This window comes from Neolamprologus multifasciatus, chromosome 9, assembly GCF_963576455.1.
Source record: "Neolamprologus multifasciatus chromosome 9, fNeoMul1.2, whole genome shotgun sequence".
Classification (NCBI taxonomy): domain Eukaryota; kingdom Metazoa; phylum Chordata; class Actinopteri; order Cichliformes; family Cichlidae; genus Neolamprologus; species Neolamprologus multifasciatus.
The window spans coordinates 10663223-10689528 of NC_140447.1; the positions used below are offsets into that span (position 1 = coordinate 10663223).

The following is a 26306-nucleotide window of genomic DNA, read 5'->3' on the forward strand; positions in this document are numbered from 1 at the left end:
GGGTGGTTGTGGACCTATTTTTACTCTAGTGTGACTGAGGTTTGACTCAGTGATGCTTACTAGTCTGTATATTTACAATGAAACATTAATCTGTATTTGGCTTAGAACGTTAACATGGCAACTTTTTCTCATAAACAGCTCTTTGTACTGTACCTGACATGTACCTAATTTTTCTGTATTATTTTGCTGTTAGGAAGGTTGTATATGGTGCAGAACATCTGCATTGAAAATAACTGGATGCTGCATCTGTGATTCAGGCTGATCAGATCAATGATCCTAAACAATCAGCTGAAAGAACCTGTAGAGTGACGGGGGTGTCAATAAAGGGATGTGGTGATCAGAGACCATAGAAAACCAACGACATTCACGAAATTTTTAACAATTTATTTTACCAGATAAACTTTTTTCAAATTTGAGGGAAGGGAGTGAAGTGACTACCAATGAGAGCGAAGGATGTAGTTGATTAGATATGACAGGGTGGTAAAAACATTAGCGGGTTACCTAGGCGACGAGAACATGGACCATCTGCTTGTGACCAACCGTCATCGACAGAGTGATGAATAATGACAAAGGTGATGACTTTTCATGTTTCTGCCATCATAAATTACCCTTTTTAAATTACACACTTTTCCATTCTTAATTCAAAATGAGCGTTTAGCTTGAGTCATTCAGCTGGGAAAAACCTGCACATTCTCATTTTCTCTCACTCTCGTTGATACCATAATGCTTGTCCCTGACAATTACTCCGCATACTGAATGGAAGGATTAGAGCACCACATAGAGCTCCTGGACACACAGATGACTTTTAAAGCTCGCCACGTCCAAATGGGGGTGGGAACAAATGAGCCTAGTCACATATGAAAAAAAAAAAAGCTGTTGATGAAGAGGTGGTAAAGAAGTTGTCGTTAACTAGCAGTGAATATTCAGAGTCACGAGTGAATGGGAGAATAATGTGGACTGAGACACTGCGTTGAATTATATTGTAAAGCAAAAGCTGTGCAGTTTTAGCGCACTTTAAAAAACGGGGTTACTGCTTTACACCAGAAAGAAAAGCTGCTGATAATATTCTGTGAGGATGAGTAAGATGATGAGCGTCTGGCTGGCTAGGCTGCCTGTTGTGATGATCCCAAGCCCAGGCGGAGAGAGAAAGGAGTGTTTTTGACGGTGTCAGCAGACCTCTGCCTGCCTCCCACCTCCCGTTTTCTGGTTACACAGCTGACAAAAGCTCCTACATGACATGGATGTGACCCGAGCGCTTGGATAGTGATATCTCACCCACCGGTTATGACTTAAGAGTCTTGGCAAAAGAGCTCCACAGATCAGGCCTGCGCACATGATGTAATTCACACCGGATACAATATCTGAGTGATGGAAAGTGGCAAGACAGTCAAACACGATACACCTAATGTATACATCTCCTCTACATTTCATGGTTTCCTCTTTGCTGTCCCATTTTGCTGTCAGCAAGCAGATGACATTTGGGGAGCTCTTACCTGGAATTCTTTGCACAAAGCTTTGGGTCCCTCTGCAAAATATGCTTTGTAATTAATTGATCAAAAACAAGGTTCATGTGGGGCGATGGCCAAACGTCTGGCTGTATTTCATTGTGTATATCTATGAGAGAATGAGACCAGGATTTCATTAAGCAACACAATCCACACGGGGCCCATAAAATGCTCCGGCTTGTTGCTATGGAGCTTAGGCTTGTATCAAGGAATACATGAGCAGAAACTGGAGACTTACTGTGGATACAGGGACATATCAAAAACACTACATTGATATACAGGATTTTTTCTCTTTGACTTCCACATGGTTGGTCTCAGAAATGAAATGCACTTGCAAGATTTTAAGCCCTCCATACATCAGTCTTGTACTGTATAAACTATGCATTTTATCCAAACCTAACTGGCCATGTTTGGAGCTTCCTGCTGAGACTTCACAGCCTAATCTGTCTTTAAATCCTTGTTCTCCACAATGAAGCTGTTTGCTGTTTTCACTGAAGTACAGTAATATGTGCGTGAACATCGTTGGATGCATCTGCCTTGGATGCTGTGCAGTTTCAGTAGGAACATATTTGAATTGAAGGCTTTTAAATAAAGCTACTGCTCGTCCTATTTCGTAAATACACGACAAAAACAAGCGTGTTTGATAAGGGTCGCTGCAGGGGACACCGTGTCACAACGTCACGTCATACGTTTCACTTGCAAAATAGAGTAAAATCTGTTTTTGGGACTGGATGTGAGAGACATAAAACCCCAAAGATACTGCAAATGTTAACCCTGTTTTAACAGCATTTTAAAGACGTTTTCAGTTCAGCCAGGCTTAGTTGGGGTCTGTGGGAAAAGGAAAGACATAAAAGGAAAGCATCAAATAAATAAGACAAAGTACAAACTTTGAACGAGCCCTTATTTAGACTTATTTAGCAGGAAATCTTTGTAGCGCCTAGAACGTAACCTACATAAGTGGTCGACATCGTTGCTTTAATCTTTTGGCGGTGCATTATGTGTTAATTACCTTGTACTCCTGTCCTGGTGTTTTATGTGCAGTACCAGCCAAAAGAAACAATCAACCTGCTGCGATTTTTAAAAAGCCTTTGTTGTAGTCAGTTTTTTTAGAGGCTAACATATTTCTCCCTCAAGGTTTTTCACTTTTCTACATTACCTCAATTGATACAAGACAGACTAGTGACAATTGTGAAGTGACAAGCGAACAGGCCATTGACGATATTTGCGGACTGTATCGACCCGATGTGTAGTTACATTGCACATAGTTTACGCTGTAGGTTGCGGTAAAGGTTTTCAGAGAGTTTTACAGTCTAGCAACGATGTAGCTTTCCAGCCAGAGGATCGATCCCCAGTGAGTGTAGTAGTAAAGGAAGTCTGTAATCTCAGGGGACTCTGTTTACTTAAACTATTTAATTCTTGGATCTTTCTGAAACATCTTTTTAGTTCATCTTCTCTACGCACTTAGCTTCCACCTGTAAGCTAATGTTAGCGTGCGTGTGGGTTAGCCACAGATGCTAAAACCACTTTAAACTGGGATATTCTGAAGCTCTAAGTTTTTTTGGACTTCATGGGTTGAGCTGCTGATTTGTGAATCTTTTCTCACATTAGGGATTTTGGCCATGCCACTGTCTCCAGCTCTCAAGTCTGTTTTTTGAGCTGTTTTGACGTTATGGCAAGGCACAATCTCTCCTTGTGCTTGCTGGATGAGGCTGCTGCCACTGGGAAATGCAGTTTAGTTGATGTTCTTGGTCTCTAAGGTTTAAGTGGGTCGACTCGTCATGTTAACATCCGCGTGAATGCTGTAACTAAAGGTTTCCCAGCAGAAGATCGCACTGAAACAGGACTGATGTTATTCACCCCACCTGTCAGTGGTCTTAATGATATGGCTGACTGGTGAATATCAGACTTTCTCTTAATGGCAAATGCAGATTTTTTGAAATTTTCTTTTAGAACTCACTCTCTCATTGGCCTGGACATGGAGTCTGGATTCATGTGTACGCACACACACGCATGCACACACTTACACATAAGGCCCTTCGATTCTTGCGCCCCAGAGAGTCACTATTGCAGAACAAAAGCTGCCAGTGGAACAGTTAGCGGTTGCCTCATCCTGCTCCACTCTTGTTAATACAATTCCCTCTTTGCTGTCTTCGGCTCAGTGCAGTAGAGAAGCTGTCTTTCATATAGCATGTCCTCTGTGAAGCTGCTTCCCTTAGATAATATAGTGAGGTCCTTTGGGACTCTCCAGAGACTCCAGGCAGACAAGATGTGCTCGTCTGATAAAAGAAAGTGATGTGTACAAGTGTAAACATTCAATATTATTCACTCAGTGCTTGCTTGCTGCTCTACTCTTATCTGGAGCTCGCTGGCTGGGGGCTTTTCTCTCTTCTGTGAAGCCATCTGTAAAGTGTAATTCAATTGTGGCAGAGAGCCATTTTATATTTGATGCGTGGACATGCTCCGCACAGACAAATCTGATTCTGCGTCGTACCATGAGAGGGAAGGTGTGTCACGCATAACAGAGTAACTCTGGGCTGCTTTGCATCCTTTCCCGTGCTCCTAGTTTTCTGAGGTGACACTGACTCAATTAGTTTACCAAAAGTTGCCATACACGATTGCAGTCAGGCCTAAAGGTATGGACTCATATATGTGGTCTGTTTAGCAAACAGGAAACAGCGAATGAAATCTGTTTCCTGCGAACCTGTTACCCAAGAAGAAAAAGAAGAAGACAGTCTCCTTTAAGATACTCAAATCTAAAAAAAAGGACCTATAGAAAGATCGTGGCCTTTAAAAAAAAGCTGTATTTCTCCTAAAATGCTTCCACGCAATTAAACATGGCTGTCACCTAAAGTAACCGAGTGTTTTTGCCCCTAATTCAGATGCTCCTGAGATTTTCCAGACATTTTACAAATCTGACGGTGCTGATCTTACTTCTTCAGCTGCTGATATATACACAGCAGTGCAGTGCTTTCAGTTGTCTACATTCATTGTAGACTCTGACCCCTTTGTCCTGGTTTGACCATAAGTCGTCACTGCTCAAATGCACAAGCCGAAACCACACAGCCGTTCCTGTTGTGACTCTGTGTTGGCTGTGATATTGTGTTGTCTTTGTACCTGACGTGTAAGTATTGATTTACTGATAGTTCCATCATGTAAGTGTCATTTTGTCACGTAACACGTCCAATAATGCTCGGATGTAAAACAAACAAACAACCAAAAAAGTGTTCCCAGCAATTTGGTGCATAGTGGTGTGGCCAAAACCAGTACAAAATCAGAACTTTCGGAAACATCTTTTACATCAGCATCCTTTTTTTGTCTTCCATCTTGTATTAACTACAGGAAGGCTAAGTCGCGGATGCTGCATGCTGGTTAAGCCCTGTGTGTTGACATCACCCCCCTTCACTCACTTAGTGCCAGCAGTTCTACGAAAACAGTGTTAAACGTCTTTTACTTAATACTTTAGACATTACCCCCCCCCCCCCCCCCCCCACCCGTGTTTTTCAGTGTTTCCACATAATATGGATAAACAGTTTCTGGGCTGAACTCCATTAAGATCATTAGCAAAAGTTTCAAGCTGCAGATGAAGCAAAACACTTGCACGCTCAGTAAATGACCTTGTTTATTAGTAGAGTTACTTATTGATCATTTGATTCAATTTTAATGTGTCAACGTGCACCCTCAGCTGTAATTCAGCTCTAAGGCTCAGAAAGAGTTTCTTTTCATCTTCATTAGTGTATTTGCATTGTGCTGCTTGCCTGCTAATAACCTTCTTGCCTAGTATGGAAAATAGACGTCTGTGCTCAGCAGAAAAATTAATATAGTGGCAGTTTTTGAGGTGAAATCCTCAGATCCTCAGTTTGGTCCTCGGAAGAGACAAATCTCTGTTGGGCTGCATCAGGAAGAGCCAAATCAAACATGCTATGGTTACACCTTGTGAATAAAAGAGCAGCTGAAAGTAGCTTTAGAGTATTCACATTCAGTCTGTGGTCAGGCCAAATCAGCTATTTGCTAATCTGTCATTATCAGACTGTAATATTCAATAAACAAAAGGGTAAAAAAGAGACGGAAGAAACACCCTTCATCGATCTAACTAGTGTTGATTTTGCATAATTTGTCCACAAGAGGGCACTCTACAGTCTCCCTGTTGGCAACACAACCATGAAACAATGGCGTCAGATGTTACAGATGTCTGTTACGCATACCAGTGGTGAGGTTTAAAACAACACTTTGTCGATACCTAGTAGAGCCCAACAGATATAGGATTTTTAAGAACAATACCGATATTTGGTGATTTTACAATGTGATATTTCGATATATGAGCCAATAATTCTTTTCCATACACATGATACATAAAAAGATTTCCCTAACATTTACTATGTATGGTTATTTACTTGTTCACACTCTATCTGACTCTGTTTGAATCAGCTGGTTGTTGTATTTGTGGCGTTCCAAACACATGTTGCCAACTGGGAAATTGCCCTCTAGTGGACAAAAAAAAACAAAAAACAAAAAAAAAAAAAAAATATATATATATATATATTTATTTATTTTTTTTATTTTTGACCGAAATATGTTGACAGAGACATTTCAGGGATTTTGAATCAGTCTGAGCTCCAGATGGGTTAATTGTTTATCACGTTAGCCGTGATGACGCCGTTAACGCGTTTAAGCCACATTAACGTGTTATCGCCGAGTAACCCCTTACACGGATTGATCTGCTCGTTAACGCGGATTAGCCCGTTTTAATGCATTAACGCGCATCAGTCTGCGTTAATGCTGACTAATATATATATATAGAGAGATAAATTTATATAGATAAATCTATTGGAATATATAAATGCTGATACTAATAGATTGGCAAATAGCAAATATTAGCTGATAATATTTAAATATTGTCTGGCTCCAATAGCTAGGGCCAATACCAATAAATGTTTCTGTTTCCTTCAGTTTTTGTACTTCTTTACTTCCAACTTTATACCAGGGAAACAATAAACCTTCAGTTTAAAAATAAATAATGCTAGTGTAACGTCTTTCAGCTCTTTCTCAAACTATCTTTCAACATTTAGCCACTTAAACATGATTTAACGCAGCACATTGTCCAAAGCTGAAATGGAGGCTGAACATAAACACACCACAGCAGTATATACAGACGTACTTGCCTGTGCGCCCAATATTATCAAATGTACAAGAGTTATGTAGCTATGCATTAATGTTAATAATGTACTTTCGAATTTGCAAATGCAGCAACTATAACCAGCCAGCTTGTATGTTTGGTGATTGTTAATGAGCTGTGTTTGAAGCATTGCTTTTTAAATTGTATTTGAAATAACCAATTTCTCTTGATATTTTAGCTTTTAACTTGCGTTTGTGCAGCAATTTGCTGAAGATAAACATCACAATCATAATTTGTGACACCAGGATGCAACAGTCGAAAGATTAATTGAACGAGTTTGGACTCAGTTTAGACTGTGAGATCCAGATAATGCAATGACATAATTAGTGTATACATGTGGCATGTGCAGTTAGCCAACTATTCAACTGATAAGTCAATAATAAGGAAGTTTCTTAAAATTTCTGTTTCGTTTACATGACGATAGCAGAGACGATGTACTGTATGGGGAGGAGTAACCAAGATCTCGGCCTTTCTCTCCCTTCTCTGTTGAATTATCTTTTCCTTTATTATGCAGCACCCCACTGCCTTATTTCAACAGCAGATACATCATATTAGTGAAACACGACACCTTTAAGCACAGCTTCCCCCCTCTCTCAGAGCTGCGGCCCTCCATTGTCCTAAACTGCGAGGCCTGATTTGACAGCGAGAGTGAAAGCTGTCAAGCACTATCCAAAAAGCAGAAACTGTACGGTGATGTCATAAAGACACGCGCACAGACACGCGGCCATTTGGAAAGAAAAGTGAAACATCACGATACTGCCTGTAAATTTACTGTCCTGCCACTGACACATGAACCCTTTCTGTCTCCCCGACACAGTTCCTGTGCCTGAAGAACATCAGGACTTTCCTGGCAGCGTGCAGCGACGTCTTTGGCATGAAGAAAAGCGAGCTCTTTGAGGCCTTTGACCTTTTTGACGTCAGGGACTTTGGAAAGGTAAGGCACGACTGCTACAGGCCCGATAAAGAACGAGACGGAGGCTTTGGCATCGGCAGCCTGCATCCACCCTCGCTGTGTGCGCCAGCTGTCCCCAAAGACTGTTCTGAATTAGTCAAATGTGCTGTTACACCCACTTTTGCCTTTGTCTTTAAGTCACGCAACTTGGAGCTACATTTTTATTAGTCTTTCAGTGATTTCTTTCTTAAAAGGCAGACTTGGTCTTTGTGAGAGCATCTGAAGTGTAATTAGAAGACACCGGTTTTCCCGTCACAGGTGCTAATAAATGCAGTCTGAGGCCACAGTTTGGCTTGCTTCACACTCCCAAATCACGAGCTAAAGCTGAAGTCAGCAACATGACCCAGCACTTTAATCGCTTCCTCTCATTAAAGTAAAAAAGTCGGCGTGCAGACGTTAAACGGGGGGGGGGGGGGTTAAACGTCTGGCCTCCGGTTCGTTACTTTGATAGGGCTCTCAGTCTTCACTCGCAGGGCTGTGGAAGCGTCTGCGGCTCTCCGGCAGCCCTCGGGAAGTCCCCAGGTGGTTAATTTAGAAATACCAGGCTTGAGCAGAAAGAGGGTGCTGCTGCATTTTGGTGCACACGATGTGTTTACAAGATGACAGGGTCATAAATCCAGAGCTTAAAATGTGTGTGTGTGAGAGCGAAAGACTGAAAACCATCGATAGGAATGAAAAGTTACTCCGAAACACGAACTACTGGAGCACTGCGAGCTCACTGGTCAGGTGGCAACACTTGAGAGGTAAAAGTTAAAACAGGGTACTTCAGAAGAGCACAGCAACAACACTCAGTGCTCACCTTGTGTTAGAGTTCAACTCGGTGTTTCAGCTACACTTTCACAGCTCTTTGAATTATTGGAACATAATGAAGATCTTCTCTCTAGCTTTTATTTTTAAACTGGTGTACTAAACTGAATTAAGTAGCTGAGAAAATAAGCCATCCATTCATTAAGTCAGTTATAATTAAAAGATATTTGGACTGAGGCATGTTTCTTTCTTTATTTCCTGGTAGAGCGAAATACAAATACAAATCTGTATCCTTGCTTCTCAGAAACAAACAAATTTTAAGGAATATCAGGGTTTTTTGATTTATGTTTGTAATTGTACATTCTCATATTTTACTATTCAAATGTTAACTCCCGTCCTTCCAATAGGATAAACACAGATTTACAGGGCTTCAGTTCTGTGTTAACCAGATAAGATTTGGTGGCAGGTCCATGCTAGCTGTTTTGTTTCTAGTCTTTATCCTGGGTTAGCTAGCTACAGCAATGTGAAAGAGAACGGTTTCACAGGATTGTATAAGGTCCTGTGTACCCTTACTGACTCCATAGGAATTAAGAGGTTAAGTAGCAGTCGGGGGGCTTCTAATGGACTCGATTAACTGATCATCAGTGAGTGTGAGTACCTCTATAAAGCGGTCTTGGCAGTTTGTTGGTTGCATTAATACCAAATCATCACCCCTCATTGTGTGTGTTAACACAGTGTCACAATCTTTACAGGAATGGACGTCCCAGTAGAGTCGCTATAAGGTCAGAGCCTCATGTTCATGGCAGTACAGTTAGAAAAAGACCGAACAGGGATGGCTTGCTTTGAAAGATGACCAAGAAAAAGCGTCTTCGCTCTATAAAGAACGTGGCAGCGCAGCTTAGGTTTGCAAATCAAAATCTGAACAAGCCTCATGACTTCTGTAACAACATCCTTTGTACGGATGAGACTGAAGTGGCGATATCTGGCCATGATGATGTATAAGCACCACAGTTGGTAAATGAATGGCCTCAAACCTCAATGAGCTGAGGCGATGCTGTAACGAGTAGGGATGGGTACCGGTATCCGGTGCCATGATGGCACCGGTTCTGACATAAACGGTAGTAACCAGACCGAAAAGCAGCGCACATTTCGGTGCTTTATTTCGGTGCTTTTTTTTCCTGAGATGTGATACACTTTGAATTCTAGCCAATCATTTTACGTTTCCGGGGATAGTAGGCGGGTCCAGGTACGTACGTTCGTTTAGAGCAGAGCTACAGATTAAAAATGCCCAAGGCGAAGCGGTCAAAAGTCTTGCTGTACTTCACAGCAAAAGATGCAAACTCAGCAGCCTGCAACAAGTGCTTTAAGGTGATACTGTGGAAAGGAGGTAACACCTGAAATCCGATGAAACACCTGGCGACGCATAGCGTTTTTTTTAAAAGCCGAAAAATGATAGCTTGCTGCGAGACCTCACACCGAGCGCATCTACTGCAGGTGTGGTGCCTGTTATCGGACGAAGAGTTAGCAACATCCCCCAAAAAGCTGAAGAGTAGAGTCCTGGCCCCTAGCCCTGCCAGTGTAGCAGAAATGATGAGGATGATGATGGCAGCAGCAGCCGTTCTTCTCTGCGTGAGTAGCTTAATGTTGTTCGTGTATAATTTACGTTGAGTAGGCTAACCACGTTATTACATTAATGTATGTAAGGTGAACTAGCAAACATCATCATAGCTACATGCGGCTGTCTTCTTGTTTGATGGCAGATACTCCCTTCACCCTGGCCAAAAAGGCAAAAATGACCAAATAAAAAGTGGGAAACAGTTAAACATGAGAGGTTTTTGGATAAAGTTTTTGTTTTTTCCATTGTTAAAGCACTGCTTCCAGCCAAGAGTGATACCATATATGCCCTATAGCTGCAGAAAAGGCTAACATTGTTATCTTTTTACTAAAAAAACAGCTGAACATGAGAGGTTTGTGGACCAATTTTGTGTTCTCCATTCTTTAAGCACCGGTTCGAGCACCGTTTAAGCACCGGCACTGTTTCAAAAGTACCGGTTTGGCACCGGTATCAGATAAAACCTAAACGATACCCATCCCTAGTAACGAGTGGGTTGTGTTCCCTCCAGGATGATGTGCAAACTCATGTAGAAATAATTTTTTACAATACTGTAGAGAGTCCTGTGACTATATTTCACATGATTATATATTTGGTTAGAAGCTTTCAAACAGGAAATTAAAATGTTCTCACATAGAAGGATTTACATAGAGTTTGCTTTTTTGATATTGGCCACATTAACCCGCTGCTACTATTTATTTGGAAGTAGTACATGAGGTAGAGCTATTTTTTGGTGCATGGTGAAAGTATTTAATGGCTTACAGAACCTGTCAGTGAGAGACTGATAGAGGCAGATAGAAAACAATAAGTTGGAGAATCATTCTGGTGTCTGATTTTGGCCTGATTTTTCTCCACTGCTTTCAGTTGGTGGAGGGAGAACTTCGATGATTCTTGAGTGAATCCCACATTGCCCTGAGTGACTCTACCATCTCTGAAATTAGACTGGAAGCTGGTTGGTAATCCTCGCTCGGCTGGCTCCGCAGAGGCTAATGGAGCGAGGCGGGCAGCGGATGAGCGAAGCGGCCATTTACTTGACTTTTTCAGTTTATTTTATTTTTTTGTTGTTTTAAAAATAGCTGCCGGCCTGCTTCTGAATAAAACATCAGCCGGCCTGTTTATTTTAGAGTTTATAGACTTAGATATAGAGTCTGCGCTGGGAATATCTCTGTCTGCTTCAGCAGTCGCACTGTGTAATCTGAAACGTATTAAAGTCCTTGACTCTGCTACTTTAGAAGCTGGGAAGGAGCATTAAAGGGAGAAATCCTTAGAAAACATGACCAGACTAGGAAAATCAAGGGCGCGTTTAATTTGTAAAACTGCATCTGTCTAACTGCTTTTGAAATTTGAACTCGCCTCGGCACAGCGCCGCGATATCAGCGAGTCACAGAGACAAAAGCAGCAGGTCTGTCTGCAGACCTTTCTGTTCGGTGTAAGAACATCTGGTTTGAACATCTGTCTTGTAGACACATGAGGGCTTGTGGGTTCTGCAGGGAGAACAGAAACTTGGATGTGCAGGCCGTGCACACACTGACACACACCTGGCTGACAGAGAGCAAGAGCGAGAGGGCTCCAGAGTTGATCTGCGTGCGATATTCAGGCCAATAGAGCTGCGATATATCCCCTCACTGTTATATCTGTGGAAGTGTTTGGCAGCGTGGGCGAAGAATCCACAACGTGTGTTTCACTATAAGGGTTACAGTCATTTTACCATAGTGTGTGTCCACTGAATGTATAATAATACAATGCGTAGCTATTACATGGGTGTAATCAGTGTAATGTCTACATCCTGAAGCTTATGTGCCCCAGATGACATCACTAGCCCGATTTTGTTGCACACACACTGAAACAATATTGTTTTGTCCCCAAGCTCTTTTGTGTGCTAAGATGCGCACAAAATGTATGAGCTTTTAAAAAGACCTTTTCCTTACGTGTCATAGGAAAAATGTGCCATTGTGTGCTTAGTGTGCAAGTTTTACACGTTAGGAAAGTTTTAAATGAATGAAAACACATACTGCCATCATCATCTCTGTCAGTGACTAATTGTCTCATTTCTATTTTATTGCTAATTCCAACTTGTTTTTTTTTTTAAATAGAAAGTGCTGACGGGATCTTTCCATGCTCACACAGTCACATGGTGGGCAGTTTATCCTGGAAACAATGACTCGCTTTTTTTTTCTTCTCAGCTTCAGTTTTTACACTTCAAGGAAACAAGATTGTGCAACAACCGGTAGCTTAAGAAGTGCTGGCTAGTTGATTTTTGTTTCCAGTCTTTAAAGAGTATTGCGCTGACCAAGCTTTTTCGGTGCTGTGGTCATCTGGATGACTGGTGGATGCTCAGGCCTCCACCCCTGTGTAGTAACCCTCCATTATGTACTGTATCCCATTTTCTACAGCTTCGCATGTGCCAGAAGATGCTACACCTGCATATTGTTAGCTGTGTGTCATGTAAATCATCTGGTAATGAGTGACTACTCTTGCATGCTGTTGTTTTCGCAGCTGCGCCCGACTCATTCATCTGCTTCCAGATCCCTGCGTTTTCATTACGCGTTCTAGTTTCATTAATCAGGCAAGGGTTTCCAGGTTTCCACAGTCCTACGGTCATCGTTTTGATTTCGTCTTCATATAATATAAATCTACCAGTAGATGCTGAGTTTGAGCATATCAGCAAGAGGTTACAGCGTAGCAGGTACCCAGTCAGGAATCAACCTCTAACACAGCGATGCCCAACCCCTGGGTCATGGACCTGTTTGGTACCAGGCCGTGAGAGTTGAGGCTCGGGTGTGAAATTTATGGTTTTCAGGGTTTTTATTAGTTTTTATTGTCGCTAACTCGGTTTCCCTTTTCCTGTGTGTTATGAATAAATCTTTTTTTTTTGGTACGGGTTTTATTTGGTTATAAGGTTGGGGTCCGCTGCTCTAACAGTGGCTTTCTAGCTTTTCTTTCTTTTTTAAATATAATATGATGGAGGTTGTTTTGGGTTATTTCTTTTTTTTTTTTGTTCTTTTGGTTTTGGATGGGGTGTCTAAAAGAGGTCTGGACCCTTGAAAGCAACTGTCCTTCTTGGAGGACAGCAGGGAGATAGGGGTTATTGATTGCTGTCTTCCTCCTCAGTTGACTGTGATAAATTTAACTGTGGAAATCCACTAAAGCCTGATGCATCTCCTGACCAGCCTCCCCCCCCCCCCCCCCCCCCATCATTTCTCCCTCTCTGTCTATTTCCTTTGTCCTTCAGCTGCACTGCTGATCACTGTGGTCAGATATCATATGTCTAATGGATCCTCGGGTTGTATCTCTGCACCACAGGGCTGAGCTGCAGGAACAATGAGTCGCAACTGCTTCGGAGGCACATTTTAAAGGCTACAATTAGGTTATGATCAGAGTAATTGCTGGTCATTATTTTGTTCTCCGCCCCAGATATGGTAGAGATTCCTCGCGGGTTGTTACTAACATCTTTCCGGCATGGCGTTGGAGGTTGGTGGTGTCGTAGGTGTCAGTCGATTAAACCTGCAATTAAACTCTCAGCCTCGCGGAGCAGTGAACCCACCTACAACAGACTAATTAGTCTGGCTTTGAAAGTGTAGCCTTCTCTCCCATCATGGTGTAATGACTTTTCTGCTTTGTTACAACACAACAAAAGGTTACAAAGATGTCAGTAACACAGAAAGAAGCTCGGTTTATGGCTGTTTTGTGTGGTTTTTATAATGCTAAATGAGGCCTTCAGAGAGAGAAGCCGGTCCAAACCTCTGCAAAAGCAATTAATCAGATTTTATTGGCAGGCGGCTCGAGACCACAGCTTTCTCTGGTGGACATTTCAACGTACAGAATGCATGTGCAAGCCTTAACTTTAAAAATCACTGCATTCCAGTTGCATTGTGCATGCTGGCTGACTGGCACAACTACTCTTTCCGCTCCTGGTGTGCTGCAGTGACTTTGTGCATGAAGAGAATCTGTTCTTCATCCTCAATCCATAGATCTGTGTACGTGGCTCGCTGTAATTAGCTCAGAGATGCAAGGGTGTCATCCACAAATATCTGAAACTTCACACAGGTGAATGGCTCAAGGACTCAAACATTTTAACCACGAAGTATAAAGTGTTCTTGTTGTAAATGCTGTTTGATATCATATCCTACATCCCTTTGAGTTCAGTTGGTGTTCCAGAGAATTCTCCACAGTCTTGTTACCAGAGAAATGTTGGCCATTCAGTGCTTTCTGTTGACCTTGAGTTCCAGCGTGTGTGAAAAAGCTTCCTTGGTTCACTTGCTGTGCACTTGGGTTTAAAGTCAACCCCAAAACAATTTGACAGAACCTGCTGAAAGCTCTGTGGATAATTCATGGACTCCTGGTGACTGACTGCACGGCAGCTGATTTCACTGGAAACACACTTCACACTTAACAACTGGTTTCTTCAAGCATGAGCGCGTGCACTCGTGCAAAAAACAGAAAACCCATCACGCGCACACACACACACCAACCGCCCGAGCCCAGTCGTGTCTTTCTGAAGACCCTCCAACCTCCCCCCCCCTGCAGCTCTGCTTGCCGGCTGCAGGAATGGATTGTCTCTTTGATTGTTTCAAAGAAAAAAACTTGAAGATTGTGGACATCTGTTGGAGCTCTCCGTGTGAGCTGAGTTGAAGTCTTAGCTCGTGGCAACCATCACCTCACTCTGTGCACACACAAACGGAGCTGAAGAGTAGGCTGTCATGGGAACTCGGGATCTTTTGGTGATGGATGTGTGAGCTGAAGACAACATATGCTTAATTTTTTTGCTCTGTCCAATTTCTGCATTGCAAATTTTTCCTTGGATTAAAGTTTTCATTTAGTCAGCTCACAGGTGACAAAACATACACAGATTTCCTTCAACAACCCTTTCTTTGCTTTTGGTTATACTCCACTATGATCATATTTGGAGGTTTGTGCATTTATATTAACAATGCTTGGTGCATGAACTCCACTACTACTGAGAGTCACTGCTCACCTAATGCGGAGTTTTTAATGGTCAAATGCAGACCTTATTATCTCCCCAGAGAACTCACTTCGATCATACTCACTGCAGTGTATATACCCCCCGACGCTAACGCTAGGTTGGCCATGAAAGAACTTTCTGCAGCCATTAACAAACACCAGAATAAACACCCCGAGGCTGCTTTTATTGTTGCTGGCGACTTCAACCACACCAACTTAAAGACAGTCCTCCCCAGATTCCACCAACATGTCTCCTGCCACACCAGGCAGGAGGGGTGGCTGTAGCTCAGGTGGCAGAGCGGATCAGCCACTAACCGGAAGGTCGGTGGTTCAATCCCAGGTTGCTCCAGTCTGCATGCCAAATATCCTTGGGCAAGATACTAACCCCATGTTGCTCTCCGATGCATCCATCGGAGTATGAATGTTAGATACTGCGCACTTAAGCTTAGAAGTGCTTGTGTGAATGGGTGTGATTGGGTGAATGAATTAGCTGTATAAAGCGCTTTGAGTGCTCGGACAGAGTAGAAAAGCACTATATAAGAACCAGTCCATTTACCATTTACCAGAGGAGACAAGACTTTAGACCATGTGTATTCCAACCTGGCTGGAGCCTACAAAGCAACACCCCTCCCCCACATTGGACAATCGGACCATCTCTCCCTGTTCCTCACACCTCGGTATTCACCACTCATCCAACGTGTGAAACCTGCTGTGAGGACAATTAAAGTGTGGCCAGAGGGGACAGACGCAGTGCTCCAGGACAGATTTAAAAACACAGACTGGAATATGTTCACCCACACAGACCTGGACCAGTACGCCTCATCTGTACTGGATTACATCTCCGAAACCACAGACAGTGTCACCACCCAGAAACGGATCACCATGTACCCCAACCAGAAGCCTTGGATGAACCGGGATGTTCGTCTCCTCCTGAAGGCCCGCAACACTGCCTTTAGGTCAGGAGATGCACACGCCTACAGTACAGCCAGGGCTAATCTGAAGAAGGGCATCAAAAAAGCCAAACACCACTATAAAAAGAAGGTAGAAGAACACTTCTCCAACTCCAACCCCCGACGCATGTGGCAAGGACTCCAGACCATTACAGACTACAGGACCACCAAACCCTCCCCCGCATCCTCTGATGTCTCCTTCCTCAACGAGCTCAACAACTTTTGGTCCTTGGCCTACGCTGCGGTACCGGCCTGCTTCAAATCCACCTCCATCGTCCCGATACCCAAAAACTCCAACCCATCTTGCCTCAATGACTACCGCCCAGTAGCACTCACCCCCATCATCACTAAGTGCTTAGAGCAGCTGGTCCTAGCACACTTCAAATCCTGTCTCCCCCCCACCCTGGACCCCCACCAATTCGCATACCGCCAGAACAGGAGCACAGAGGATGCAGTCTCCATCGCACTGCACTCTGTCCTCTCATACCTGGACAACAACAACACATACGCCAGAATGCTGTTTATAGACTTCAGTTCAGCATTCAATACAATCCACCCCTCACAACTCATCAGAAAACTGACAGACCTGGGCATCAGTTCCCTCATCTGCAAATGGTTACTGGACTTCCTGACCAACCGCCCCCAACATGTCCGGCTGGATAACCACTGCTCATCTACAATCACAATGAACACCGGTGTACCACAAGGCTGTGTGATGAGCCCTTTCCTCTACTCCCTCTTCACCCACGACTGCAGACCTGCTGATGGTTCCAACACCATCATTAAGTTTGCAGATGACACCACGGTGATTGGCCTCATCAGTGACAACGATGAGGCCAATCACCGTAAGGGGACGGCTGTGGAGCGTGTGAGCAGCTTCAAGTTCCTGGGAGTCCACATCTCCGAGGATCTCATCTGGACGACCAACTGCTCCAAGCTGGTCAAGAAGGCTCACCAGCGCCTCTTCTTCTTGAGGACTCTGAGGAAAAACCACCTGTCCTCAGACATCCTGGTGAACTTCTATCGCTGTACCATCGAGAGCATCCTGACCAACTGTATAACAGTCTGGTACGGGAACTGCTCTGCCTCGGACCGGAAGGCATTGCAGAGGGTCGTGAAAACTGCCCAGCGCATCGCCGGAGCACCACTTCCTGCCATAAAAGACATATACAGGAAGCGGTGTCTGAAAAGGGCTGGGAAAATCATCAAAGACCCCAGTCACCCATCACATAGACTCTTCACCCTCCTGCCCTCTAGGAGGCGCTACAGGAGCCTCCGGACTAATACCGGAACAGCTTCTTCCCCACAGCTGTCAGACTCCTGAACTCTGCCTCCTGACATCTGTCCCACGTTAAACTCATGGACTGGACATACACACACCCACAACCACCTACACACACACACAATGGACAACCGTACCCTCAAACACACAATAATAACATGGACTGAACCACCATTCACAATCACTAGCACTTTATATAGCCTCTGTAGAAATTATCCACATATCTCACTTATCTTAACTGCACTACTGTATAGTTCTGTGTAAATAATCATACGATAATTTTTAATCCTACAACTGTTTATAACTTGCATAGTTCACATTTCTGTATAACTGTATATCTCAGATTTCTGTAGTTTTTTTATTTCATATTTATATCCTGTTCATAGCCTGTACATAGCTTGTACTCACTACAGCCTGTACATACTTATAGTTATAGAATATTCATAACATACTTCATACCGTGTACATTATAACATACCATAATAGACCCATTTCTGTAACATACTTATATATCTATATTATTGCTAATATATATTGTAATATATCTATATCACTAAAGCACTTCTGGATGGATGCAAACTGCATTTCGTTGCCCTGTACCTGTGCATGTGCAATGACAATAAAGTTGAATTCTATTCTATTCTATTCTATATTTGACTTTCTTTTAAATATATCAGGGAGGCAACTGAATGTCTGCAATTAAGCTGATTAAGAGAATCACGAGGCTCACTGTAATAGCTTTTGTGGACAATTAGATGAAACTGGGGAAGGCCGGCACTCACATGGCCAGAGTGAGGCAGAAGCTAAGACTCGTCACCACGGCTACCAACGTCCTCAAAGAAAAGTTAAAACTTGCCCTCAAACAATAATTCTGTGACATTTGAAAAGCCACACAGGCCTTCTAATGTTGAATTAGGGAAAAAGATGCCTGATAGTGTAGGTGGTAGTGTTTGCATACGAGTGTGTGAGAGTGCCTCTATATTTGCGTGCATGCTACAGTGACTCCTCCGAGGACTTATTCATCTCAAGTCTCAGTAAGCAGCAGGAAACAGGAAGAGGAAACGGTCACCACAGAACCCCTCTGGGGTTGTTTCTATATTCAAATTTGCCTTCAGGTGTAAGGGTGCATGTGCACTGCTATCTGTCTGCATGTGCTGCATTTTGACTCATGCCTTTAAAATCCAAACCACCCATGGTGGCCCCATGGTGCCAACCAGCCTGTCGAGGCCTACAGTATATTTTGTGTAAGTGTGCTCTGGTGAGCCAGGCCTAGACAATTGGACTCCTCCCCACCACCCCCACCACCACTCTCCACCTCCTCAGTCTTGTTCTGCCACAGGCTCTATCAAGCCCGCACTCTTCCTGTGACCGGGCTCCGGCCCCTGGAAGTGGAAGCGTGTGTGTGAATGTGGGAGAGTTTATGACACAGAGAGGAAAAAGAGTGTGCTCTGACTGGAAAACTGGGTGGAAGGGGAATTTATATTTATATTCTTGCCACTTTTGGTCAGTGGTGTGTGTGTGTGTGTGTATGTATCTTTGTGTAAAGACATTGTGTTGTATGTCCCTGCCCCATACCAGTTCAAAAGGGAGCCTCCCGTTGAGCGTGAAACACATTAACCCTTCAGGTAGTCCTACTGTAAAAAGATTTAAAAGGAGCTCACTAGTTTAAAAAAACGAAACCGATCCTTCAGTGAACACCGTCATTCTAATTCTTTGCGTTTGCATCTCAAATGAGTGTTGTGGCCTTCTTGTCATGTCGATTGACATCAGGAAACAGTAAGAGGCCAACAGCGGTTGTGCTTGCAGCGCTCTTATGGTAAAGGCTTTGTTTGTTAGGCTGCTGTTCGGTATTGAGGTTACCTGGGCGTTTAAACATGGCAGGTATTTTTAGGCCACTGCCGACACCGGGCCAGCCAGAGAGCATGTGAAGCTAAGCCACCGCGGTCAGGAAAGACGACAGAGACTGAAAGACTGAAAACCTCCCCTCCTCCCCTCTCTGCCCTACATTCTGACAGATTTTCTTCTTACCCCTGCTTCAATATGGACTGTTTCGCTACCTGGAATTACTGACCTACATCGCAGTGTGGCTAAATGGTACAAATGCATTTGAGGGCATTTTTGTTATTTTCTTTTTTCCATTCTTAAGACAATAAAGTAAACGTTTGGTTTAACTGTTATTTTGAGCAGTAATGGACTACATTTCATCGGCGGGGATTGCTTCAGTTTTTGACATTATTTTAGTGTCTTTTCCAACCTTACAAGCAACTTGTTTTGCGTGAATACCTGTTAGGACCTGGAAATTGTAGCTTGAGATCTGCTCTTAAAATTTGTAGTGGGACGACTGTTGCTTGTACAAACTGGAAAATGAGGAGTCTTTTCATCCGGCTGTAAAGGCAACAAAAAACTTGATCTTTTTCTGTTACGTAAAAGTTCATACAATTCATGCAAAATCAAAGATGCTTTTTAAAACAACACATTTTGCTGTTAGATGTCTTAAGCGTGTGGCTCGAGTTCCTGAAGTCTTGTTGCAATACGATTTGTAGGCAACCCCTGGAGACTCAAGAACAGTCAAATTTTGAACAGGACGTCTTATTTTTGCGGTTTGCTAAAAAAAAAGAAGACAAAATCCAGATTTTGCACCTTCTTGTAATGTTACTGTTCCATCTTTTTTGATCTCATCACTCCGTAGATACAGTTACATTTGTGCAAACTGCAGTGAGTACCGATAAATTTAAAGCAAACCACCATATCTGTACTTACTGTACCCACATACGGTAAGGTCTGATAGTGGGTCTCAGGATTTCGTTCAGCTGTCAGGGTGATGTCGGCCACCACACTGAGGTCAGTGAGACCCTCCAAACCAGTCATTGTGAATGATGCTTCAGGCAGACGTCTCCAGACTCTTTCACGCCTGTCACATTTCCTCAGTGTGAATCTGCTGCCATCAGTGAAAACAACAAGGTGGCGGATCTCCCAGTTCTGGTGTTCCCTGAAAAATGCCAGTTGAGCCATGCAATGCTGGACTGTAAGCACCGATCGCACTAAAGGATCTCAGGTTCTCATTTCACCCTCTTGTAGACCAGTTCTTACAGTTTGGTGAAAACAAGCATATGAGTGGCCCTGAAGGTCATTTTGCAGGTTTCCTGGCGGCCTTCTCCCATTCCAAATACCACATATACCAGTTCCACTTCTAAGTTAATGCTTCTATCCAGCTCTCCTCATGTAGTGGGTGATCTGGGTATCTCCACGTATGTGCCATCCTGAAGAAGTTGGACTGTCGGTGCCACATGAATGGGCTGCATGTGTCATCTTAAGCTACCAGCAGGTATCAGTCAGGAGGGAGACAGAGAGAGCAGCAGTCCTTGGCCACCATATGCAAATCTGTTTCCTTTTTGGAGCTTGTCTAGTTTTTGCCTCTCAGGTGCACCTGTTGTCAGTTAAATGTGCGTCAAAGGAGTTGAAATTGATTCACAAAGGTTTATATTTCCTAACTGGGTAGATATCCTCGCAGTTTAGCTGACCTGGTGACATACTGTGAGTTTCATGTGTTACTTGACAGGAAACTCCACTTTTTTTCACGTTTTCTGACACGATAAACTCAGATTTCTCCATACTAGCCGTATTTATACACACTATTCATAGACGAAACACCCCAAACTCCACTGTGCTGTGCAGACTTCAGAGTTGAGCTTTAAAAAAAATGCCGATCCTGCTTACAGATGAGCGTTGGAGGTGAATTTATTCAGAACGTGAGTTGCCTGTGGTCAGTGTTCCCTTCCAGATGAGCAGCGATTCACCGAGAATGTTTAGATTCTGCATGTTTATTTCGCTCTCTTCAATCCACTTTCTCCCCGCTGTGCAGCCAGTTTCCCCTGGGCGCCCACAAGCTTCATCTGAAGGGAGATGAATGAGGGAGATTTTGTTTTCAACAAGGGCAATCCCTCGCTGACACATCTTTAAAAACTTTCACCAAAAACCTGTCAAGAGGTGCCGGAGGCAGCATCTGTCATCTCTGCGTCGGAGCTAACGGCACTGAATCACAGGGACGTTTACGTCCTTCTGATTTCGCCGAGATGCTTTTCTGTAATGTAAAGATTGTGCAGAATCGTTGCAGAGGACTGTGTGCGTGTCAACGAAGCTTTTTCCAGATGCAACTGTGGAGAAGGAAGGGGGGGGGGGGGGGGTTGGGGTCTTTTCCTCTTTGTGTTGCTTCGGAGAGGTGGAGGTGGAGTGGGTGGATGCGCTGTCATTCAAAAGTGGGGGCGATTCTAAATAGCTAATCTCCATCCTCCACGCTCTTTGAATTCTATCCCATCGTAGCAACTGCTCCGAGTTATATAATATCCAGAAAAGAGGCAGTTTTGATGAGCTCACATGGGGAGAAGTTTGCGCAGTAAATGAAATAATGCATGAAAGCAGCTGTGTGATTCATCTTACATGAAAGGCTGCAGTTTGGGTTTCTGGGTGAACGTGGTCAAGATTCTGATGGGGATTATAGTAATATAATATTAATCACTGTGTGGTTATTTAATGAGATTTAATCCATAAATCCATCAAAACAATATCCACGAAACAAGAGAAGCAGCTAAAATTGCTTTTGTTGGACATAAGACAGTTTAAGAAACAATGATTTTGGCTTCACTTTAGCGGCAGACATGCAACAGAGGAGTATTCCTTTTGTTTAAACACAATGAAGCGGCCTCATTTAATTAGGAAACGTGTATTTACTTCAATTAAAATCCTAATAGGATTCAGTAAATTCAACAACAGCCTCCAAATGGACAGTTTTTCATTAGTTTCTAGGGACATGCAGTGTTGGGAAGGTTACTTTTAAAATGTATTCCATTACAGAATACAGAATACATGCCCCAAAATGTATTCTGTAACGTATTCCGTTACGTTACTCAATGAGAGTAACGTATTCTGAATACTTTGGATTACTTAATATATTATCATGCTGTTTACAACTACATGAATGTACTATTGCTGTGATTTATTACTGTTACTGAAGGTCCGCGGCTCCGAACCGTAGTAAAGGGACCTCTGGCTAATACGGTGGGTTCTGTGTCGGGCTCGTAGCTGAAAACTAGCTTTACTTTGTTGTCTGGGTCAACTTTGCTAGCGAGAAACAGAGAGAGGCGTTGAAAGGCTGCTCCAAAGGAACTTATTGTTTCGGAGGAAAACACGAACACGGTGTACAGTCGAGTCTTAATAGCTTACTTACAACTGGGCTCGTCAGGCACTCTTCTTGGCTGCAGTGGTTATTATTATATTTACATGCTTCCAGCTCCCGTTTTTGCTCGATGACAGCTCGTACTTTTCCTTTTTCTCCCTCCCTCGCTCATAGACACATAACGTGTATGGCAGTCCATTCTCCCTGCAGCACGGACTACACTGCCTATGATGCTACATTCTTTAGAGCTATACCTGTAGCATTCTGCCTATTAGCTTAGCATAACAACAACAAAAAGTCCTCTCTCACCCAGGAAACACGCAGAGAGAGAGAGAGCATCGCCCTGTAACCATGGCAACCGTAACGCTGCCGCCTGGAATAACAGAACACAGCTGTCAAACAAAACCCAAACAGTCCTGACAATATGAAAAAGGGAAGTACCGCCGTGTAATCCATTTATTTCAACAAAGTAACTGTATTCTAAATACCACCTTTTTAAACTGTAACTGTAACAGAATACAGTTACTCATATTTTGTATTTTAAATACGTAACGGCGGTACATGTATTCTATTACTCCCCAACACTGGGGACATGTCATCAGCATTATAAAAAGAAGCATGATGGAAGATGGCGTGCGTGATGCATTGGAGATCGTGTCTTCAGGGAGGTGTTAATCAATGTGTGTCTTCTAATGGAGTCTGATGTGTGCGATTTCTCAAACGGTGCAGCTGTTTTATATGCACTCGCTTTCTTAGGTTTGACTGTTTAGCTTCTACTTGTAACACGGAAGCAGCTCGAAAAATATCCAGTGAGCAGCAGTTCTCTGGGGGAAAATGCCATGTTGTTGCCAGAGGTTAGAGGAGAACGGACAGACTGGAAATGATGGGAAGGGAACAGTAACTTAAACCCAAGATATGCAGATGACCATCTCTGAACGCACAACATGTTAGACATGAGGCAGATGGGCCAGAGCAGCAGAAGACCACAGCGAGTGTAACTCCTGTCAGCTAAGAACGGGAACATGAGGCTGTGATTGCTGAGTGAGTCCTCAAAAGGTTGCCTGCTCTGACATTTGGAGGGTAGAGTCAGAATTTGGCATAAACAGATTAATCCCTACTATCATTTACTTTCCATTTAAATTCTCAGCCTGGTTTTTGTTCTTGCTCTTTTTTGTATTTCTTTATTCATTTCTCATTTTCCTTTTGCTTTTTTCCACTCAAAACTATGTATAAAATTGAATGTTAACTGCAAATATATGATGAGACCCTAAAAATAACCCTCTACAAACAAGTTTATTAGAGTTGATGTACTCATCAGAAAGCTGCTTTTCTATAGCTGAGTTCCTCTAAGCCTTCGTAATGGACAGATGAGTGATGTATTTTCCTTTATGGCATTTAATTATTCAAGCAAAAGTAAAACACCATAACAAGATTGCACACAGCTGCATGACTAATGTGCAGAATCTGCACAGGCTGATTGAAACAGTGTCTTTTTAAGCACTCGTGATTATGATGGTAACTCCTCGGGGTATGCTAAATGATGCTAACCCACTTATGCCATATAGATCTGACAAGCTGGCTATTTGCGGCCAACGCGTTAGCAACACAGATCCAGAAGTGCCGACACGTTTGTTGCATTATAGAGGATACGAATGTATTTGGTTATTCAGTCTGGCCTTTTTTTGGCTGCAGTTTCAGAGTCAGTTTGGGATTTCATCAGTTGGTTTGATGTGTCATGTTATGTACATCAAGAAGAGCTTCCACATTACCATAACTTACATCAGAATTTAACTCGGGCTGCTTTCGCAGCTCTACGTTTTCATCTGCACTAGGTCTGTCGAACTCATTTTAGTCTGTGAACCACATATAGTTTTGATAACACATGTGGGCTGAACCAATAATGCGATTACATAACTTCCCTTCTTTGCATACGGAAAAATTACCAATCATATTTTCACAACAATTTTCAAAACATATGGTGTAGGACAGTGGTGTCCAAACCCAGGCCTCAAAGGCCGGTGTCCTGCAAGTTTTAGATGTGTCCTTGATCCAACACAGCTGATTTAAATGGCTAAATGACCTCCTCAACATGTCTTGAAGTTCTTATCATTTGATTCAGGTGTGTAGACTCAGGGTGAGATCTAAAAACTGCAGGACACCGGCCCTCGAGGCCTGAGGTTGGCCACGCCTGGCCGAGGAGGCAGCATCGGCCTGCCAAAGGCTCCAATCTGGCCCCTTGGAAGGTTTTGGAGAATGTGAAGGAGGAAATAAACGGCCATTCATATCACACCTAAATAAAAAAAGTAATGGATCAACAATTAAATAACAGAACTATCTAGTCTAGTGATTTATGATTTTTATACTGGGTTTTCAGCGCAATGAGCTGTAGTTTTACACATGTATTTTTTACAATTTAAGCCCAAAGCAGCATTTCTTTATTATGTGGAAAAACTATAGCACGTTTTAAATGTGTAGTAAAACGTCTTTACACTCTCAGAAAGGGAAGTTTCACTTTACAGGCCTCCTTCATTGCACAGTTTAATTTGACAGTCCTGGATGAGATGATTAGCTCTAATCCAGCTTGTCGAATCTTGTATACACTACCCTTGATAATAAGATGACCAATAAAAGGTGGTATATTAATATAGGCTTCTGGCCTGACATGAGGAAAGTCTGCATTTACTTTGCTTTTATTGTCTGGAGCCAATATGAAAGGTGTTATTACTTTATACCACCGAGATTTGGATTTATGGTAACATCTCATTGAGGATTTCGCTCATGCCGCTCGACAGTCGACAGTATAATCCGGCGATGACGAAAAGAGGTCGTAAAATACCTGACATGTAAACTAGCACGATGAATAGCTCTGCGAAGTGCAACGAGATTGATAACCCTGATTCACTCTTTGTTTACCTACATTCAGAGCGGCTGTAAATCAAGAAAAAAGCAGAGCGAAGGATGTGTCTTCTGAAGCTCCCGGCTCTATGTTTCTTCTCTGAACTGGGCGACAGTTTCCTCTTCTGAGCGCCTCCTAAGACACAGATCTGTTGACTTTTCTGACCTTCCAGCTTTTAATTACATTCTCCTGGTGTCCCTGGTGGATTCAGCCCCCAATTAAACGACTGAAGTAAAAGCGAATAAAAGTTTGAGTTTTAAATTCAAGTCAATTTGGCCGATGCTGATAAAAAACAACCCAAAAAACTATTTTATATAAAGCAATTTACATGTTTCTTTGTTAGTCTGCCAGCTGTGGAGAATCTTTAGCGAGTAACGATCGTTGCTGTTGTCATTCGTCAGCGCTCCCGTCATCTTCTCGTAGCGTGCTTCTGCAGTTTGTCAGCCTACATAAAAGCAGCAGACATTCGAGGACGTGTTTGTGTCCCAGTCCTGACCCAAACAGATCTCAAACTTGTTTTCTAATTAATTTGCCTGTGATTCCATTTTCACAGCACTCACTCACACCCCCCGTTTGGGTTCATAATATCCTGTGGGGTGAGACGGGGCAGACTAAAACTGAGGCGCATGCTGAAGCTCTTTGAAGGACGCTGCAGGATCAAAGGCTCTCGAGAAAAAAAAATTGCAGAGGAATGTCCATATGGATTTTCACTGACCGCCTTAGGACGTCGTTTTCAGCACAGACATCCCACTCGAGCTTGCTCTTACACTTTGTTAAGGTTTCTGGCAGTCTTTCAAGTCTCTGCTCGCCAAATGATCCCCACTAGGAGCTGAAATGTGCAGTCTTTAAACACAGTCCTTGTAGCTTCACTTAAAGAAAAGCACTACTAAAACCAGTTTGTATTTTCCCCTCAAAGAGGCTTTGGGGAGATTGTTTTCCCCTCGTTTGCTTCATTTCATCCCCAGTTAACTGCGAGATAGTATTTCGGCAGCGAGGGACTGATATTGTCATGTCAACGTGATGAAACAATGGAGATTGTGCTGCAGATTGGCTC

General features: G+C 43.0%; 1 protein-coding gene and 1 long non-coding RNA gene across 3 annotated transcripts in view; both read left to right on the plus strand.

Moving 5' to 3' along the window:
* The window catches only part of vav3a (vav guanine nucleotide exchange factor 3a), a 103216-nt gene that overhangs the window by 9633 nt on the left and 67277 nt on the right, over positions 1–26306 (plus strand). For both annotated transcript variants that reach the window (XM_085172236.1, XM_085172237.1), the window contains exon 2: positions 7496–7612. In XM_085172236.1, coding sequence (XP_085028362.1) covers positions 7496–7612 — 117 coding nt within the window. The remainder of the gene's footprint in view (positions 1–7495; positions 7613–26306) is intronic.
* On the plus strand, positions 16744–24640 carry LOC146511051 (uncharacterized). Its single transcript, XR_014876009.1, has 2 exons — positions 16744–23657; positions 23693–24640. It is a non-coding gene; the product is annotated as an uncharacterized LOC146511051 (long non-coding RNA).